General features: G+C 35.4%; 2 protein-coding genes and 1 long non-coding RNA gene across 3 annotated transcripts in view; 1 reads left to right on the top strand and 2 right to left on the bottom strand.

Moving 5' to 3' along the window:
• LOC116176239 (rap guanine nucleotide exchange factor 4-like) overlaps positions 1 to 21,858 on the top strand; it is a 156,496-nt gene that overhangs the window by 15,450 nt on the left and 119,188 nt on the right. The gene's annotated exons all lie outside the window — the stretch shown is intronic.
• On the bottom strand, positions 13,962 to 15,334 carry LOC116175938 (ankyrin-1-like). Its single transcript, XM_031494321.1, has 2 exons — positions 15,208 to 15,334; positions 13,962 to 15,159 (listed from the first exon to the last, which is right to left on the bottom strand). Exons 1-2 carry the CDS (start codon positions 15,320 to 15,322, stop codon positions 14,189 to 14,191), a joined length of 1,086 nt encoding a protein of 361 aa, XP_031350181.1. The 5' UTR covers positions 15,323 to 15,334; the 3' UTR covers positions 13,962 to 14,188.
• On the bottom strand, positions 17,342 to 20,730 carry LOC116175939. Its single transcript, XR_004146394.1, has 2 exons — positions 20,583 to 20,730; positions 17,342 to 19,644 (listed from the first exon to the last, which is right to left on the bottom strand). It is a non-coding gene; the product is annotated as an uncharacterized LOC116175939 (long non-coding RNA).

The following is a 21,858-nucleotide window of genomic DNA, read 5'->3' as shown; positions in this document are numbered from 1 at the left end:
TGCCATGCACGAAATTGGGAAACAAATAATTGTACCGACGACAAAAAGGAGTAAAATATTTATCCGAGCGCAAAAAAGGAAACTCACGTGTTAGCGCGCTAGTTTGAATACCTACATTTTAATGAACTTATTTTAGGGTTGTCAGGGGAAGTTTATTCGGGAGTTTATTTGATCATTTTCACGTTTTTTAGTCCACGCTAACCCAAAGGTTTGATGTATTGGAAATTCTCCACTTCAGTCGCCGCCATTAATCGTTCTGGAAAATGTTTTTTCGAGATGTGGAAGCGAAGAAAGCACGAGTGCCCATTTTCAACCTTTACAGTCCTTTAACACCCTTGTGCTCGTACCGATTTGATTGGTTTCATAGATTTTTTTAGCCTAAAGGTTCTGCTTTATATTTAATTGACGTAATAAGTTCCGTTGTATCATGCAATAATTATTTTACAATGCGGCAACCCTTCGCAATGCTAGTTTATATACTTCATATTCGCTATTTCTATGCCTTCATAGCGCATTTTATGATTGGCTAGCTCACTTTCCGGCTGAGATCTCAGTAATTACCCTAGAGACTAACCGTTTAACTAGCTTTGACATTTTGTCTCCGTTTTTTTTGTAATAAAACCTACCATAATTTTTTGTAGGTAAATATCTGCAATGTTTCTGTAGTAACCAGTAAGTGCTTTGCTAATTTATCATAATAATTTGTTATTTTGTTTCAGGTGAGTGACTACAGTCGACGATACCTGGATATGTAGTGGTAAGTTCTTGGAAAACAATTTTAAGTTATTGAATAAAATATTATTTTGATTCAATGGTAATACAGTACGCAATGCTTTCGTTTTTTCATTAGTTTTTGTGTAAGATTTCAACTGTTTGATTTTGATAAATATTTTGATAAAACGATGCTGAATCGTTTTTCTTATTTTAATACTGTTAGTCAGTGAAAAGTCATATTTTTTAATTCACCGAGTTCGTATCTCCGATAGGTACCTACTAAAAAAAAGTTAGCTATAATGGCGCGGCTTTCAAGGGTTCTCTTGAGTAAAATCGTTGTGGAAGTGTGTCGCTTGGGATGGTATATAAAAAATTATTGTGTCATAAATGTAATATTACGTACTTAAAGGTATGTAGACGCAAATTTATGTGTCTACCCGTGAGCTTAGAAGACGTTTCCATCTGAACAGTATTTATTTTTAAATGTTAAACAAATATTCAAATCAACTACAATAATTACTAATCAGTACGGTAGGTTTATCGTAAGATTGGCATTAAAATTACAAAGTCAAACATTGTGATCCAAAAGAAATCGATCTCATGAGAAAGTAAATTAAGTGAACCCTGAATACAGTAAATTCATGAACGAATAAATCAGCCTGAAACATATGACTAATGAAAACATAGAGATTTATGTGTATTGTTTTTCCCAATGCCTACTTTTAAAATGACAAAATCCTTCTGAAGGGCCCCTAATTTTATGCAACCAAAATAACTTCTTGAAACAAATACAGATCTAGCTGTCACAATTAATTAATTTTAATACGGTTGCTTTGGGTTCCGCATTTTTATATTTAAATTCGTATGCGATATATTCAAGAAGTTGAAGTTATTTTTTTTAATATCGAGTAATAAAAGAATATGTTACACATGTGTCAAGAGCAGAGCAGGAGGATCAAAGGTCGTGCTCGATTCTCCCGCTTCTGCTATGGCATCTGGAACTGATTTTTGGTAACAAAAGACAGTTGATGTATCTTCTATGGACGGAATTTGTTCACTTATTAAAAGAAAAGGAAAGAAACAATATATTTGGCCCTTTTTTCTACTCCTACTCTAAGTAGGGATTAGTTAGAGAGCGATCTTTTCGGACATTCAGATTTCGGCTAGACAAAACGCTATAAGTTTAGTGGTTTTCTCTAATTTAAATGTTGTATTAGAACATTTTGCCAGCAGATTCGGTCTATAAAAATAGTATATTAAGATACAAGTGTATAATCAAGTCTTTAAAGCACGCGCAACGAGTTTAAGGGCACGACGCAAAGCGGAGTGCCTTTAACGTTGCAAGTGCTTTAAAGATCAATCTTATAGTATTTTTTATTATACCTGCAGTATAATTGAAAAATAGGAAATACAATGAAGTCATATTGACGTTATACTCAAATATACATGTCTAATTAAGTGGGCTGGGTGTTCGTAAATTTCACGATTGCCATGGAAATGTCACTTGACGTTTGCTTATAAAAATCATCGTCTTTGTGAATTAAACGATTTCCGTTGAAAAAGATAATACACCGTCCATTAAATCGATTGTTATAAAATCTAAACAAACGTTGGTAGGTGTAAAATCCAACTACAGTAAAGCCTATTATAAAGAATATGAATAGTTGTTTCCATGGATGAATAGGAAGTTACTTACGAATACAGTCTTAAATGCATCCATAATGCTGGCATATATGAAGGAAATGTCAAAGGTATTTAAATCTTCTATATTTTGGTGCATTCATTAAAAACTTTAAAGCAATGCTGTGATTAAAAAGTGGAACAGATTTGGAAGCATACCCTAAATTACGCGCGTTTGTGAAAGCTTCAACCAAAGGATAGGTACAAAAGCCAAAGAAATGTTCTGCATTTACAGAAAGCGACCTAAGAGGGTTTTTTATTTCATCCAGATGACAGTTTCAAAAGTCATACTTGAAGTATCGTTACTTAGCAACTTTAAAGCACGTGTGTTTTAAAGGCCCTTTTTCGCACGCATTTGAGTGTTTAAAACGGAGATTGTGATTCAGGTATAATAAAAAAGGTATAAAACACCTGTTCGATTTTTGCTGCTTTTTACAGCATGCCGTTTTGAGAGCTACAACTTTCCTGTTTGAAAATTTAAAAAAAACTTTTCTCTTTCATCCCCAGACATGTGTTATGACTGGGATTGAGCTTTTATCTCAGAGGATTGATCTAATAATACATAGTAACTGAGTCAATTAGAACACTGAAAACATGAAACGAGACTAAAATATTATTGGCACCCCTATTTTCGAAATGAGGATTAATTATGTGAAATTTCCATTCCATTTCCATTAGCCGGGGTTGTGCGAATGTGGAAACTACAACGCATTACAAGTACTAAAATGTTTACGTTCGCGTAACATGGTACGGTTTAACGTTACACATTCACACCACCTGTAATTGATTTATAGGTAAAATGTACCTACACTTCGACATCGTCTAATTATACGCTTGACTACAATGTAGCAACATCAAACAAAGAAATTGAGATACAAAGCCCTCCGATTTGCGTAAATCTAAACATCAAAATCGATAATTGCGCAACTGCAGTAAATTACATAATTTATAAACAGATTTGCAACAGGAAAACAGGCCGGCACGTATTCCACTGTACGTAACATAAAGTGCTCATAAACACGATTTATGTAATTGGCATATAAAATGTGGTTAACATAAATGACTAATTGTATAAGTAAGGATAAGTGCAAAAAACAAGGTCTATGGGTATATTTTATGAGGATGTTCTTAATTTGATACGTTTTGACAAAGTTAAAGACATTGACATGGTAATTTTTCTGAAATTACGTGGTAGCACACCTTACCAAACCTTAAAACAAAAATATCGCGCTTTTTAGTGGAGTTAGCGTTCGTTACTGATGTGAATTAACTACCCTCATTGTAGGCGTCATCCCAGCTTATGGCTTTGTTGCCAGTTAAATCCAAATAATTACTCAGTTAATTTAGGTACGTTCTTATTTACCGCAAAGAATAGAGGTCCGTTTTTACATTACTCTTAAGTTTAATACAAACAATTACAGTAGAACCCCGATTATCCGTGCTCAATGGGACCGGATGGCGCACGGATAATTGAAAAGCACGGATAATCCAAACAATTTATTGTTTCTTAGGGTAGGCATACGTATGTATACTAAAAAAATAAGAAAAAAATCAAACTAAGGTATGTACAATAAATTCTACAAAAAAGTTCATAACACAATGAAAAAAAACAGAATTCTAGATAAGGTCTAACACAAGTACAGTTGCAACTTACATGTAGCACGCAGTCAAATGCGCTAATGCTAAATGGCTAAATTCCGCTTAACCTGCATCGGCTGATGAAAGATAATTCTCTGAGCATGCGCGCACTCGGTATTACAGCCTGCGTCTCCCTCATGGACTAGCGAAAATTCTCGTCAAGTGATTTACGGCAATGGTATTTCAATTAAAACTTTAAAAATGTAATTTCAAAAATGCGCAAGCATGGCACGGATAATCCGCATCCCGGATAATTCGCGCACGGATAATCGGGGTTCTACTGTATTGTTAAATTTACGTATGTTAATGCTTGCCAATGCGATAGACATATTAGTGTAACCTAAATTAAATTACGTGATTTATTTACAATTAATTATTGAAGAATTTATAACAACGTGGTACACAAATTGATAACATGTAAATTTATCACATACGAGCGCAAACTTCACTATTATCACTTCGGCATCGATTCTGCCACTAAACACGCCTCAATTTACTTATATAGTCACCGGAAAGTCTCTAGAGATAAATCACGGAACATTTTCGGAGAGTCTAGAAGACGTATCATATTTTAAGGAAAGATTGCGTCACATCCGTTTTCATTCCTTATCGTCAGTGACTAATTTTTTGTCAACTTGATGGCGCCTGCTGGCGCCCCGATGTTAAGGCTCAACTGACTAAACATTAGACCATTCATCTCGTACAGTCACAGCTCGCTAAACGACTTTAATTATATTTGAACCATATCTTGGTAGCAGGTACCATATTGTATTAAAAAAATGAGCTTTTGTTCCACAAACAAAAGTGATTATTATATAATGTCTAAGTGACTCCGACATAAAAATCAAATAAACTGATTACATTAAATTTCCTCTCGAAATATAACCATCTAAAATAAGTAGAATCTTTGTTTCATCCTTGGTAGACAAAGTGTTTTCTGACGCTAGTATAAGCAATAGCATACCTTGAAACCCCATAAACCTTTCACATCTATACAAGCTGATTCAAATTCGAGGCCACCATGGGGATCTCGGAAACTGTAAGAGATAGGTAGATAGTTTGAAATTCCGACTACTTTCGGAGATATCCGGAAAAAAAAACAAAATTTTGTAATAGCTATTTGTATAACTAGTTTTGAAAGTGATACTTTTATTCATGAATTTGCAGTTTAATTAATGATGGCGAAGCCCGAGTGAATTAAGCAAATTCATGGAAAAAGGACACTTTCAACACGTGTTGCACACGAAATTTTTTTGCATAGTGACCCATAATAACCCACAATTGAATAATTTTATTGACATTCGCGATTAACTGTCACTGACAATTCAACTCATGTATACAAAATCGCATAAGCCGCAGTGCAATTGTCACTTTGACAGCAATTATAAGTGAGAAATGGATGCTATTGTTCATAGACAGGACTAAACTCCATGGAAACGCATGGTAAAAATCGTGAGAAAAAGTACCACATTCCATACGATTTTTCGTTAAAAAAAGTTCGATAATTTCATCACTATGTAAAAAAATCGTTTTTATTTTTACCGAAGTTACTTAAATAGAGATTTCAAAATAAGTGATACATTATTAGGGCGACCTTTTTTCGTTTACATGATGCTAGTTCTAAATTTTTAGTCTGACGTTTCGTCTCCGGTTAACTATCATCAATTTTGTTTTTTATTACGTAAGTTATTTTAACAATATTTAAATATCCAAAAGCTGTAAAAACAAACTGCAGAATACCAACCTAAATACAACCAAATCATGCGTTCGTATTGGTATACCCAACTCTACTGTGGCATTATACAATAGATCACATTTCGAACGTGTCCATATTTCAGCATTTACGAAGTAGACTTTCTTGGTTTCATATTCTACAGATGGGTTGGTGTAATGCTCTGAAACACAATTTGATGATCTCCGTTTGAGCCATCGCGTTTTACCGCATTCGATTAATAAACACCTTGGGAGTGGATTTCTATGTGAGACAAGCGGTTGCAAGAGATTATTTTCGCATTCCTGTATTGAATATGGCTCACAGTATCATTGGGTGTAAATTAGAATGTGATAACTACTCGCGTTTTGTCGTATTCGATTGATGGGGTTTTGAGGGTGGATTATTATGTGCGGCAAGGGGTTGCAAGACATTGTTTTCGAATTTCTCATTTGGATACGGATAACAGTATTTTCGAGTGTAAATTAGAAAGTGATAACCACTCGCGTGTTTCCGTATTCGATTGATGAACGATTTGAGGGTGAGGGGTTGCAAGAAATTATTTTCGCATTTTTTTATTGGAAATGGATAACAGTATTTTTGCGTGTAAATTAGAATGCGATAACTACACGCGTTTTGCCGTATTCGATTTATAAACATTTTGGGGGTGGATTTCTATGTGATGCACGGGGTTGTAAGAAGTTATGGTCGCATTTTCTAATTGGATATGGATAACAGTATTTTTGGGTGTAATTGCTACTCGCGTTCTGCCGTATTCGATTGATGAACATTTTGAGGGTTGATTCCAGGGTTAATTCTTATGTTAGGCAAGGGGTTGCAAGAATTTGTTTTCGCATTTGTTAATTGGATATGGATAACAGTATTTTTGGGTGTAAATTAGAAAGTTATAACTACTCGCTTTTAGCCGTATTTGATTGATGAACTTTTTGAGGGCAGAGTCTTATGTAAGGCAAGGGGTTGCCAGAAAGCATTTCCGCATTTCTTATTTGGATATGGATAGCAGTATTTTTGGGTGTAAATTATAATGTGATAACTACTCGCGTTTTGCCGTATTCGACTGATTAACATATCAAGGGTAGGTTCTTATGTAAGGCAAGGGGCTGAAAGAAATTATTTTCGCATTTCTAAATTGGATAGGGATATCAATATTTTCGAGTGTAAATTAGTAAGTGATAACTACTTTGCGCAGGCACTCGCGTTTTGCCGTATTCCATTGATGAGCGACTTGAGGAGGGGTTCTTGTGTGAGGAAAGGGGTTGCAAAAAATTATTTGCGCATTTTTTAATTGGAAATGGATAACAGTATTTTTTCGTGTATATTAGAATGTGATAACTACTCGCGTATTCGATTGATAAACACTTTGGGGGTGGATTCTTATGTGAGGCAAGGGGTTGCAAAAAATTATTTTCGCATTTCCTAATTGGATATTTAGGAGAGAATTTTTCACTGTAAATTAGAAAGTGATAATTACTCGCGTTTTGTCGTATTCGATTAATAAACACAAACACTTTGAGGGTGAATTTTTTGCGACGCAAGGGTTGCAAGAAATTATTTTCGCATTCCTTTATTGAATATGGCTAACAGTATCTTTGGGTGTAAATTAGAATGTGATAACTACTCGCTTTTTGCCGTACTCGATTGATGAATATTTGGGGGTGGATTTCTATGTGATGCAAGAAGTTATGTTCGCATTTTCTAATTGGATATGTAAAAGAGAATTTTTCAATGTAAATTAGAAGGTGATAACTACTCGCGTTTTGCCACATTCGATTGTTAAACAGTTTGGGGGTGTATTTTTATATGATGCAAGGGATTGCAAAAAATTATTTTCGCATTTCTTAATTGGATATGGATAACATTATCTTTGGGTGTAAATTAGAATGTGATAACTACTCCCGTTTTGCAGCATTCGATTGATGAACGATTTGAGGGTGGATTCTTATGTGAGGCAAGGGGTTATTTTTGCATTTCCTAATTGGATAGGAATAACACTATTTTCGAGTGTAAATTAGAAGGTGATAACCACTCGCGTTTTACCGTATTCGATGGATGAACAATTTGAGGGTGGGTTCTTATGTGAGGGAAGGGGTTACAAGAAATTATTTTCGCATTTTTTAATTGGAAATGAATAACAGTATTTTTTGGTGTAAATTAGAAATTGATAACTGCACGCGGTTTGCTGTATTCGATTGATAAATATTTTGAGGGAGAATTTCTATGTAATGCAAGGGGTTGCAACAAATAATAATAATAATATTAAAGTCTTTGATTAAATCATGCCACACACACAATTTAACAGAGCGAAGTTCAGACCCAACTCTGCTCTTACACTTAACCCTACTATAATGAAAAGAAATCAAAATCTAATTGGGAATTGTACAGAAAAATAAAGAATTACTTTGTAATGGTAAATTATGTTCACATTTTCTAATTGGATATGGATAACAGTATTTTTGGGTGTAATTTAGAATGTGATAACTACTCGCGTTCTACCGTATTCCATTGATAAACATTTTAAGGGTGGATTCGTATGTGCGACAAGGGGATGCAAGAAATTATTTTCGCATTCCTAATTGGATATGGATAACACTATTTTCAAGTGTAAATTAGAAAGTGATAACCAATCGCGTTTTGCCGTATTCGATTGATAAACACGTTGAGGGCGGATTCTTATGTGAGGCAAGGGGTTGCAAGAGACATTGTTTTCGTATTTCTCATTTTGATATGGATAACAGTATTTTAGAGTGTAAATTAGAAAGTGATAACCACTCGCGCAGGAACTCGCGTTTTGCCGAATTCGATTGATGAACATTTTGAGGGTGACGCAAGGGGTTGCAAGAAATTATTTACGCATTTCCTAATTGGATATGTAAAAGAGAATTTTTCAATGTAAATTAGAAGGTGATAACTACTTGCGTTTTGTCACATTCAATTGTTAAACACTTTGGAGGTGGATTTATATGTGACGCAAAGGGTTGCAAAAAATTATTTTCGCATTTCTTAATTGGATATCTAGGAGAGAATTTTTCAATGTAAATTAGAAAGTGATAACTACTCGCGTTTTGCCGTATTCGATTAATAAACACTTTGGGGGTGGATTTTTATGTGACGCAAGGTTGGAAGCAATTATTTTCCCATTTGTTAATTGGATATGGATAACAGTATTTTTGGGTGTACATTAGAAAGTGATCTCTACTCGCGTACCCCTGGAATCCGAACGTTAGCGGTGCAGGGGTTATTAAAAGAAATCACCAATTCCTCAAAATGGGGTTGTAAGAAGAACAAGTTAAAAAGTAATCGTAAACGATTTACATAAAGCGCATTTCCACTTGCATTCATTTCCCATTTGTAAGATGCAACTTCTGTTAAAATCGTAGAAATCCGGCCACAAATATGAAAGATAGCCGTTGCACATGGGCAATCCATTTTTGACGTGCTACTTCAATTTCAGTTTATAAGAATTTCATTTCAATGCTTTTCTAAATAAGAAAGTTGGAACTGCGCATGCGCAAACCTAAATTTTGAAACTAATGTTAGATTTTCCTTTGTTCCAAGCGCCTAAGTATCAAATTTCAGTTAAATGCTTCCATAGATAAAAAAGTTGGCACTGCGCATGCGCAGAATAAAATCTTGAAACTGGCGCTAGATTTTCCTTTATTCCAAGTGCCTATGTATCACATTTCATTTAAATTCTTTCATAAATAAAAAAGTTGGCACTGCGCATGCGCAAAACCAAATTTTGAAATTGGCGTTTGATTTTCCTTTATTCCAAGTGCCTATGTATCAAATTTCATTCAAATACTTTTATAACTAAAAAAGTTTGCAATTCGGTTTATAAATGGTCGAGATGCGAAAAGGGCACTGTGAATTTTGAATCGATTCGATTCAACTTTTGGCATTGCGTATTATATGGCTAAAGCTATGCCCATATTGAATTTCATGCAATTCAGTTCATAACTAACGGAGATGTAAAAGCGATCGAACATTTCTACACAAAGTTATCCTTCACACGGACAGATAGATGGACAGACAGACAAAGGAACAGACGGACAGACCAACCGGCAGGCGACAGATAGCAATGCAAAATTATAAACGCTCTCTAGGATCGTTAATAAACGGCAAAAGTGTAAAATTATGTAACATGTAAAAAACGGTTTTTCGTTTTTTTACAATAACTTTTTTTGTAAGCGGTACAGAAAAAATTCCTTCCTTGGTACAAGACTCGACACCATAACGAACCAAATAGCGAAAAAAGTAGAACAATAGCTCTTAAGATTAAGAACTAGTAGCGTCGCAAAACGAGCGGACGGACGGACGGACGGACGGGCAAAGCGGCCACAATAGCGCGTTTTTTTTAATTTTTGTGGAAATGCGCTAAAAATGCTGACAGGGACTTTTTTAGAACTGTAATTATGTAATTTATTATATTGCATTCGTGTACATACAAGTTTCAGTATAGTGAATATTCCTTCAGAGTTCAGGTGGTTATTCACATGAAATAAAATATCAAATAGCGGAGTAAATGGTCCTTTATCTTCCCGTATAATATCCTGAAAAAGGACTGCAATAAATTTACAAACTGTTTCATTGTAATTGATGCTACAAGTTGCCCTAAAAATGTCTAGACAATTTCTCATAATTTCATTCTGACACAATGAAACTACTTTATCTACCCTTCACGTTACTGTAATACTCTATCTACCTTTGCGCATAGAATGACACCTAAAGCTGTGGCATAAGAAAAACCTGTAAATTCATTGCAAAGCAATTAGGGCTTCCATAGTGATACTTATGATGATAAAAGACATCACCATCTTGTGCAATTAGTGTAGGCATACAGACTGAACGTAGAGACTTTCGGCAGAAATCAAGCTCTTTACTTGCAAATCGACATGATTCTTGCACGTCCTCCCCATTTCCGTAATTTATTCCCGTAATACACAAATTTTATTAAACGCAGATATACGAGCTTCGCGTGCTTATTATCTAATGTATATATATCAGACATTTCATCGTTAATACCTACCCATGTATGGAAGTCCCACGGGGGAGACTCGTTCTCGGTTCGGATGAAAATTCCAACCCGGTACAAATTGCATTGTCGAAAATACGCGAAAGACGGATAATATTACTAAAAATTCCGAATCTGACGGACTTTAATGAAATTTTAATTAATTTACTCGGGCAAACGCTGAAACTGGAACTAGGGATTTTCTTACACGGCGGCGAGGTGAATGCTCATATTACTATTCATTATTATACTAAGGCGTTTTTGGGATTTTGTGACCGGTCTCGTTTACAATACGTTTCGTTTATTAAATTAAATTCCATATAACGGCAGTTATTTACTATTCTAGGGTTTAATAGTGGTCCTTTTCGTTCATTTTATTTCTGAGGGACGCTGTTATTACATTTTTGTATTCACGAGGATGCGTACTGTTGGCTTAGTATTTGTAAGCGTCACGGAATAATTTAAACAGTACGCGACCAAAATTCAGACCCTTGTTTGAAGTATGTACTTATACCGTTTTTATAACTGCAGATTCGTGAGCGTTTCACCTGGCTTAAGATCGTAAAAAGTACACATAAATACTATAATAATGCACCATTTACACTAAGCGAAGTCGGAATAAAAAATTCGACTAGGCAACACATTCAGTTACTTACACAGGGAACGTTTGTTGTTGTTTGAGCAGGACTGAAATTGCTAGAATATAGTTTATAAATGAGTAGTTTTGCTATTACGCAAAACTAAAAAAGCTTATGTTTTGCCCACCTGGAATACGACCGAAGCCAAACTTTTATGCCTCTTTTGTAGGGCCTGGGAGTTGTTTGTGACTTTACAGTTAAGGGCAATTTGTTATATAACTTAATAGACAAAAATTCGCGATTTCTATAACCAACTCATTTTCGAACCACCGGATGAATTGCGCTAATGAAAACTAATTGGAACTAAAATTCAAGAACGACTCTTTAAAATTGCTCGAAGAAAAAATTGTCTCAGATCGACCCGGAAAAAAAATTTTCTTATAGAACGTAGCCTGTAGAATCCATAATTTCAAACAGTTCCAAGATTGGGCTACTAGATCAAAAGTTACAGCCCTTTGAATTTTCTTTCGAAATTGGTCTATAACTTTTGATTGAGAAGTGTAATCGAAAAAGTACGAATTCATTAGGATTCTACGCACCAAAATTAATAAGAAAAAGTATTTTCCCGAGAAATCTTGGTGAAGTCGATTTTTGGTAAAAAAGGAAGGTTGTACACTGCCTTTTTTGAGGCACGAAAAAAAATTGTCTCAGATCGACCCGGAAAAAAATTTTCTTATAGAATGTGGCCTGTAGAATCCAATATTTCAAACAGTTCCCAGATTGGGCTATTGGTTCAAAAGTTACAGCCCTTTGAATTTTCTTTCGAAATTGGTTTTGATTGAGAAGTGTAATCGAAAAAGTACGAATTGATTAGGATTCTACGCACCAAAATTAATAAGAAAAAATGTTTTCCCCAGAAATTTTGGTGCAGTCGATTTTTGGTAAAAAAGGAAGGTTTGTACACTGCCTTTTTTTGAGGCACGAAAAAAAATTGTCTCAGATCGACCCGGAAAAAAATTTTCTTATAGAATGTGGCCTGTAGAATCCAATATTTCAAACAGTTCCCAGATTGGGCTATTGGTTCAAAAGTTACAGCCCTTTGAATTTTCTTTCGAAATTGGTCTATAACTTTTGATTGAGAAGTGTAATCGATAAAGTACGAATTGATTAGGATTCTACGCACCAAAATTAATAAGAAAAAATGTTTTCCCCAGAAATTTTGGTGCAGTCGATTTTTGGTAAAAAAGGAAGATTGTACACTGCCTTTTTTTGAGGCACGAAAAAAAATTGTCTCAGATCGACCCGGAAAAAAATTTTCTTATACAATGTGGCCTGTAGAATCCAATATTTCCAACAGTTCCCAGATTGGGCTATTGGTTCAAAAGTTAGAGCCCTTTGAATTTTCTTTCGAAATTAGTCTATAACTTTTGATTGAGAAGTCTAATCGAAAAAGTACGAATTCATTAGGATTCTACGCACCAAAATTAATAAGAAAAAGTATTTTCCCGAGAAATCTTGGTGCAGTCGATTTTTGGTAAAAAAGGAAGGTTATACACTGCCTTTTTTTGAGGCTCGAAAAAAAATTGTCTCAGATCGACCCGGAAAAAAAAATTTTCTTATAGAATGTGGCCTGTAGAATCCATAATTTCAAACAGTTCCAAGATTGGGCTACTAGTTCAAAAGTTACAGCCCTTTGAATTTTCTTTCGAAATTGGTCTATAACTTTTGATTGAGAAGTCTAATCGAAAAAGTACGAATTCATTAGGATTCTACGCACCAAAATTAATAAGAAAAAGTATTTTCCCGAGAAATCTTGGTGCAGTCGATTTTTGGTAAAAAATTCGCAATTTCTATAATCAACGCATTTTCGAACCACCGGATGAATTGCGATAAAGAAAACGATGAAGGGGAAATCAGTGAAAAAATTTACCAGAAAGATTTCCTAATTGGAACTAAAATTCAAGAACGACTCTTTAAAATTGAGTTCATGTCAATGCTCGTTTCTTTGGCCAACACAAATTTGCACTCGCCTGGAGAATTCATTACCGAAACCTGCACTTCAACGTTAATCGCCAAAAACGTCCATGTCCAATAGCTGTTGTGGTAGACTATTTCATATCGTTGAGTTTAAGAATGCATCCACGAAGTCACCTGTTAACTACCCCAGAGTATTGAGTCAACTGATTATCTGTAAGAACTCCAGGTTTCTACATCAAGGAAAAATCGCCCAGGAAAAGTTCGTTATAAAATTGTTGTAGAATTTTTGTAAACTTACATCGATAGCTTTACGATCCATTACTCAAAAAAGAAGCAATCTTGACCGATCATAAAGTTGTGGAAAATTATTGTTTTGTCTATTTGTATTCTTATTGAAAGACCCCTGAACTTGTGACCAGTCTTTTCAGACTTTTTAGCTTGCGGAATCAAATCGTAAAGAATCCCTTTGTAGTAACCATTTTAGCTACAGAAGGTCTCGTAAGCAAACTAAGAAAGTAGAAAGGTAATAAGTAAATATAGAGAACCACAGAGCCGTCATAATTAACTATTATTTTCATATTATTATGATACAGATTTCTGGTTGCAACTTCCCCCTAAGAAAAAAGCAAGGTAATTTGTCAATAAGTTTATTGGAGTAAATGTAAAATGTAAAATTTATAATAGTAACCCCGTCCTCTGAACAAAAAATATGATGTTCCTCAAAAAAATGCTTGCTATGTAAACCAACCGCTACATTAAAGCACAAAAAGGCTCTGCGACGGTCTAATTAAAAAAAAACTTTGTACCCCATTTACATTTCAATTTTATTACAAACCGGCACGCAAAATACCATTATTCCTAACGCAATTTGTTATCCTGCACACGCCTGTTAAAATTGTCTTCGATATTGACGTCAGCACCGTGCATAACTAAATAATTAAATACGTCGAGATGGCCATTGTCCTTCGCTAAATGTAGAGGGGTATATCCGTCCCCATTTCGCAAGTTTATATCGGCGTTATTACTTAATAAACTTTCAACCACGGCGAAATTTCCTTTGCTTGCCGCTCGATGTAGGGGCGAATCCCCATTCGAAGTCTGAATATTAATTGAAGCACCTTGAGAAAATAACTTTTTCGCGAATTTCATATCGGAGGCCAAATGAAGTGGCGCGTAGCCGTCTTTGTCGGTCGAGTTAACCGAAGCGCCCTTCTCTAGAAGATACTGAAAAATTTCGAAGGATTCGCCCTCGACGGCATGATGCAGGGGCGTCTCTCCATTATTATTTTTGCCGTTAACCGCGATGCCGATTTTAATTAACTCCCTCGCAATCGACGCTTGTTGCTGTAAAACGGCATTGTGCAATATAGGTTGCCGACGATCGTGGTGGAGGAGGGAATCGATCGCCGCTCCATTTCTCATTAATAATTTTGCGACTTCTAAGTTTCCTCTCAAAAATGCCGTCGTTAGGGGCGTCTGTCCGGCTTTGTTACGGTAGTTTACGTCACTTCCATTTTCGATCAGTAACTTGACAATTTCTGTTTGTATGCCTACTTCTAGCGCAACATGTAACAAATTGGATCCCTCTCGATTAGCAAACTTTGTCTTCGCGCCACTCTTGATTAATTCCCTAATTGCGAAATCGTTGCCTCGCCGCACGGCTTTAAATAAAGGCGACTCGCCGGAAAAATCCAGCAGGTCTGGATCTGCTCCAGATTTTACTAGAACATCCACGGATTTATTATTATTATTTTCGAGAGCTACGTGAAAAGCGGTTTTTCCGATTCGATTAACTGCATTCACATTTGCGCCGTTTTCTATTACCTTCTCTAAAAGATTGGAATTTTTTTCAGCCAGAATGTGTATTAGACCGTCACCTTTTTCGTTGCGTGCGTTGATATCGTATCCGAACAATGCAATACTGTTAAGAAGCACATCCAGGATGTTCCATTTTTCGTGTTTCGCTATATTAAGTAGTTCATTATCGCACATTATCGACGTGAAATTTAGTTCAAACTACACAGAAAAAACTTCTGGGTTATCTTTTATCTATACACGGTTTTTGATAACAGACTGATAGTGGAAAGTGGGAAAAACTAGAATAATGCATTGTCAATTTGACATCTAATCCTATCATCTTTGAATCTGTAACTTCCTAAATGGATTAGTAGATCTAGTCTAGATAAACGTGTACCAAAATTTTGAGTTAGATCTATAAATTAATTTAAAAAATAGCTATTATGCCCCTTTCATGCCTACGTATGAACCTTTGAACTTGTTTACAGATCTGATTTGCATTTATGCATTTATCACAAATTTGTGCGTAATTAAACAGTACATTTTAAAATCCTACAACTGTCAAAGGGTGGATTATACAGGGTGTTCCTAAATATAATGCTTATTTTATGATTTAAGTTCATATAAACGTCCGCAAAGGCTTCGTTATCGATTTACAGGGTGTTATCATTTCACGATTTATTCAGTTTTTTCGTGCAGGTTTTGAGATATTAAGCTCAATCGTAGTTTTTTCAGGGGTCGTGTTCCATTTCCTACCCCTAAATTTTTTCGTATCTGCGACCAATTAAAAACTTTGATGGCAATAGCCGCAAAGAGTAACTAAGTATTCTAAGATATAGATGCAAATTATAAATTGGTACACAAGTGAGAACAGTTTTAGGAGAGTTCGGGACTTATTTGCAATATGTATTGAATAGATTAAATTAGTAAAATACCAGATGCACATAACCTACAAGTAATTGAAGGTTGGTTCACAATGAAATGTGAGATCAGCTCGTGCCTTGTGAGATCAAGTTTAAGAAAAATTCTTTTTTAAAAAAAACTTTACCGGGTGCTATTCATCATCAAGACTAGAAACCGTTGGTGTTTATAATTACGCAAGTTGCGCGTTTTCGTTTTGCTGGTACGAACCTGAACATCGAAATATCGAAAATCGAACATAGGGAAATTACATTGCTTACAAAGTCGTATGTTCGCATTAAAAAAAATGGTTTCTAGTTTATAACTTTTGATTGAGAAGTCTAATTGAAAAAGTACGAATTATTTTGGATTCTACGCCCCAAAATTAATAAGAAAAAGTGTTTTCCCGAGAAATTTTGGTGTAGTCGATTTTTGGTAACAAAGGAAGGTTACTCTGCCTTTTTTTGAGGCGGGAAAAAAAATTGTCTCAGATCGACCCGGAAAAAACATTTTCTTATAGATTTTGCCCTGTAGAATCCATAATTTCAAACAGTTCCAAGATTGGGCTACTAGTTCTAAAGTTACAGCCCTTTGAATTTTTTGTCGAAATTGGTTTCTAGTTTATAACTTTTGATTGAGAAGTCTAATCGAAAAAGTACGAATTGTTTTGGATTCTACGCCACAAAATTAATAAGAAAAAGTGTTTTCCCGAGAAATTTTGGTGTAGTCAATTTTTGGTAAAAAAGGAAGGTTTATTTATAGGTATAATAATGTTTATTTATCCTGTTTCGACATAGAGATGTATAGGACAGAGTCAAACATGAGTAAGTACAAACATACAATAAAACAATGAAACAAACACAGAGATACAATTAACGGTTTGCTACGTACCGAGATGCACCAGGATCATTTAAGAGTTCTTCAACATTATAGAACATCTTGTCTAAAAGGAAACTGACTAGATTGCGTTTGAACGTATGGAAGTTATTGGACGTTTTAATGGTAAATGGCAGGCTATTGAACATTTTAGCTCCTATAGGGACTGGACTGATTGACATTAGTTCTTCCTCGTGGCACTCTGAGGTCATTAGTATTTCTTGTGTGGTATTTGTGTATGTCACAATTATGTAGAAGTTGAAGTTTATTTTTAAATATAATTTTACACACTTCCAGGATATATAGGCAGGGTAGTGGGAGTATGCGGAGCTTGGTAAAGTTTGGTCTGCAGGGTTGTGTATAGTTTGCACCACATATGCATCTAACGATTCTCTTCTGTGTGACAAAAACTTGATTGAAGGTGGATGACCGACACTAAAGGCACAAACCATACCTGAGCCGCGATTCAATGCAGGCAAAGTAGAACATCCGAAGCTGTTTCACATCTAGATAGTACCTAAGGTAGCGTACTCGATAACATTCAGTATTTAATTGTTTAATTAAGTTTTCGTTGTGGGATGTCCAGCTTAGAGTGTCATCCAGCACGACGCCCAAAAATTTTACTGTAGATGATTTTTCTAAATTAGCATCATTAACAGAAATATTAATGTCAAGAGTATTAGTATTTTGATAATTGTGAAATTGTAAAAATTTCGTTTTGCTATGATTTAAGAATAATAGATTATTCTCAAACCATCTAGATAAATTTTCAATTGTTAATATACATGTTGCTCGTAATTCATTTTCATCCGGGTGTGAAACAACCACGGCCGGGTCGTCCGCATATAGTGAAAGAGTTGCATCAACCGGGATGCAGCTCAGAACATCGTTTGTAAATAGTGTAAAGAGGATCGGTGCTAAAATGCTCCCTTGGGGTGTACCCACGTTTAGCTTTATGATGTCTGAATTAATGTTAGTGGTGTATCCCTTATTACTATGTCGCAATGAGACATACTGCGTTCGATTTTGTAGAAACTTTTCCAGCCAATTCAGGGCAGTGCCTCTGACGCCGTAGCAAGACAATTTCTGTAACAGTAGATTATGGTTGACACAGTCAAATGTTTTCGTGATATCGCAATATATCCCAATAGGCAGTTCTTTTTTTCCTATCGACTGAAGCACTGTATCGTAGAAGAAAAGAATTGCATCAGTTGTGGATTTATTAGGTCTAAAGCCAAACTGGTTAGGTATTAATATTTTACATTTTTCAATAAATCTTTCTAGTCTATCCAAAAAGCAATACTCAAAAATTTTTGTGAAGACGGATGTTATAGAGATAGGTCTAAAATTGTTTGGAGTGTATTTACTCCCCTTTTTGTGAACTGGGATAGTTTTTGCCAGTTTAAGGGCTTCTGGAAACGCGCCAGTTAAAAAGGATACATTAATTAAAAATGTTAAGGGCCTCACAATTACGTGAGAGATTATACGAACCAAAAAAACAAGGAAAGTCGTCAGGTCCTGCCGATCTTTTGCTTTTTATTTTGTTATTGATTAACTGGATTAGTTCCTGTTCACAGAAAGGGTATAGATACATTGTTCTCTGGTTAGTATTAGTGCTTAAAGTGGTAGGATCGTTATTTTTTATTGAGTGTATCGTGTCCAGGGGAGCGTTTCTGAAATGATTATTAAAAAGATTGGCTACCTCCAGGGGATCATCAATGTGCCGCGTATTTTCCATTAGTTTATAGTTTTGAGTGTCTTTTTGGACCTTATTGTTGTTAATAAACGACCACGTACTTTTGCCGATATTATCTGAGCTTAGAATTTTGTGCTGTATGTTAGTTTTACGTGTAGTGGAGACAAGAGAAAAATGTTCTTTCTTTTTCTTTAAGTAGAACGTTTTTAAAATGGGATATTTTTTTTGTAATGCGCATAAGGATTTCAAATTAGCAGCAGAAACTCTCACCTCATTGGTCACCCACCCTTTTTTACTGTTAGTGCTGGTCACATCTTGAATCGGAAAAAGGAAGTTGAAGTGATACATGATCGTATTATTGAATGCATTGAATGCCACGTCTAACTCCTCAGCAGTGATAACTGAAAGTCAATTTTCGTTACTTACTCACCTATTTGATTTTTAGTAAAGATCCTGGTGCGTCTTCGGGGGCGCTTAACATATGTGGTGCCCTTTATATTGGAGTTAAGTAGTATAGTAAAATGATCGCATATAATATTTTCATCTACTACATAATTCACCGGCTCAAGACTAGTGAAGATGTGATCTAGAATTTTATCTCCTCTGGTGGGCATTTTCACTAGACTATACATATTGTATGAAATTAGTAAATTACATAACATATTGAACAGTCGAGTGTCTCGTGTGGGATCAACATTCAGGTCCCCTGATAATATAAAGTGGCTCTTTTGATCGAACAAACTATTTAACACAGCATTTAGTTTAAAATAGAATTCGTTAAAATCGCCTGTGGGCGACCTGTAACAAGATAGAATAATAATTTTGGTGTTTCCGTTTACGCCAGTCTTTGTATTCCATGCAATACCACATATTTCGAATGTTTTTTCGATGCAGTACGAATGTAGGTTTATGGGGGTTATGTCGACATTTTCACGGCACCAAATTCCCACGCCACCGCCTTTATGGGTTGATCTGGAGTAGTGTGATGCTTTTTTGAAACCAGGGAAATACACATTTCCGACGTTATCGTTGTTGCACCAGGTTTCTGTAAGACACAGAAAGTTTAGATGATATTGGTTGCATATATGTATTCATATGAAATGTAATTGACTTTATCCTCCGACAGTGATCGACAGTTCATTGATAGAAAATCAAACTTGCCCACATCAACTAGTTCACAGTTTTCACCTGTCTTTTGATGGCTTCCACAGAATTTACGCGATAGCCTATACTTGTCAAACTTTGGTATATTTTGTGTTATGGAACAGTTGGGGGTGGCGTACGCCGAAGAAAAAAACGACTGACTCTGCTTCCATATGGCCATTGCTCCACAGACATTGCTTTCTCTAAATTTTGAAAATCAATTGTAACTTTAAATGACGCGTAATGCGTTTCATAGGTTGTTTTTACTTGCTCGCAGATTACCTCCGGGAATTGATTTATAAGATAATTTTGCAGATTTTCGCTGGTTGTGTCCGTATGCAATCTAGACACAAACAGATATGCTTTCTTCGGGGCAACCCTTATGGTAGGATTTCCATCGGTTGGACATTGCTTCGTGCCGAAGATGAAGTTTTTGTCCTGTTGCCTAGGTTTCTTGGACTTTTTCACTACTGTGGACCAGGTACTTTCGGTAGTTAACGGTTCACTTTGGTCAGAGCCTTCTGAGGTAGCAGGATGGAACGGAAGAGCTGGACGCTCAGTTGCCTCCTTCTGCTGTGGCTTTCCAGTGGTTGATTTCTTATTTCTCGAGAATGCAGCGGCATTTTCTGACGAAAGAGGCGATTTTGTTATGTTGTCCGGAGCGGCGATTGACGTTATCGGGACATTGTTAGATACAGATTGACCTGCATTATTACGTTTGTTCAAGGACGAGATATACAAACATTTCTCCTCAAGTAACTTAATTTTGTCATTTAATATGCCAATTATTGTATTTTTGTCATTGATATTACTAGATTTTAGGTACTCTACCTCACTTACAGATTTGTTCGGCAAGATGTTGACACCAGTTGCACTGACACAACACTTTATGTTATCGGCATCAATCACTGATACATTCTCTAATTTGCTTTTTGCGCAGCTATCATGGTAAACGTTTTCACAATTTATGCACCTGACCCTTTTTTTGGTTGCATTTTTATTACAAACCGACCAAATAGCAGGAGCGTTTACGCACTCGTCTACACCGTCCACCATGACTACCATGTACTACCATAATTTTGCGGTTTATTAACAATTTGAAGGTTTTTGGAGGAGCTAAAAGATGACAAAAAAATATACAGGGTGTTCCATTTAAACAAAGTGAGATTTCTTAATGTGAAGTTTTGTAACTTTGGACCTACAAAAAAACACCTTGTCAGCTATTTTTTTTAATGTTTTATAGTCAATGTATTGATTTGACTTTTACTTTACCCAGGATAAAAGATATAGAACCTGGACTCAAAATTTATAAGTAATAATTTTGACAATATACTGCCCAATTTTTCTTACACATCGAATTATTTTTAAAACTACTACTTACTACTTTTTCGGATATTAAAACCATATAATAAAAAAGTCGTACAATTACACCTAGAATTCAAAAATGTATTCAAATACAGGGGGTTCCATTTAAAAATGTACCATTTTAGCGCCCTACTTTGTGAGCGCACCCTGTATAATTCCAAATATTTTTAAAATGTGGAGAATATTCTACCATATCATAATACAAAAGCACTCTATCGAAAAATCTTCAAGGCAGTAAGTTACTCCGCGCAATCGTTGACTCACCCTGTACATTTTTTTTAGAATCGGCGTACTTAATTGTAACTGTGGAGCAGCGATTAGTAATATTAATTTAATATCCGATCTACACCATACACAAAACTAGATTGTATTGCCTCCTAAGACTCTTGAAAGTGCAATTCTCGACTTCTATGTTGTAATTTAATTAGAGTAATTATGAAACTCATCTAAGATGCGCTATATTTTTATGCAAAGTTTTTATACTTAGTTATTAAACCATTAACGTTTACTGCAGAGTACGGCTATAAACATTAGAGTTGTTTGCTCTATACTTTATTTAATCTTCAAAATGTGAAGGGTTATGTCCATAAATTTAAGCCCTCAGATATTATTCCGTGACGCCCCATTTTGAATTTAATTCAGGAAATAGGATATCGATGCAGCAAAATTGTAAACAAACGAAGGTAATGAGAGGAAATCAAATGTAATCTAATCCAAATAATCGGAAAACAATGGAAATAGAGATCTTTCC

The sequence above is a fragment of the Photinus pyralis genome, unplaced genomic scaffold, assembly GCF_008802855.1.
Source record: "Photinus pyralis isolate 1611_PpyrPB1 unplaced genomic scaffold, Ppyr1.3 Ppyr1.4_LG7, whole genome shotgun sequence".
Classification (NCBI taxonomy): domain Eukaryota; kingdom Metazoa; phylum Arthropoda; class Insecta; order Coleoptera; family Lampyridae; genus Photinus; species Photinus pyralis.
This window is presented reverse-complemented; position numbering and strand designations above follow the sequence as displayed.

Excerpts from the sequence above, each read along its gene's own strand:
- LOC116175938 (XM_031494321.1), bottom strand. The coding sequence starts at position 15,322 with ATGTGCGATAATGAACTACTTAATATAGCGAAACACGAAAAATGGAAC. Across the intron at positions 15,160-15,207 it reads CAACGCACGCAACGAAAAAG|AGAAGGTAATAGAAAACGGC; the intron begins GTGACGGTCTAA and ends CCAATCTTTTAG.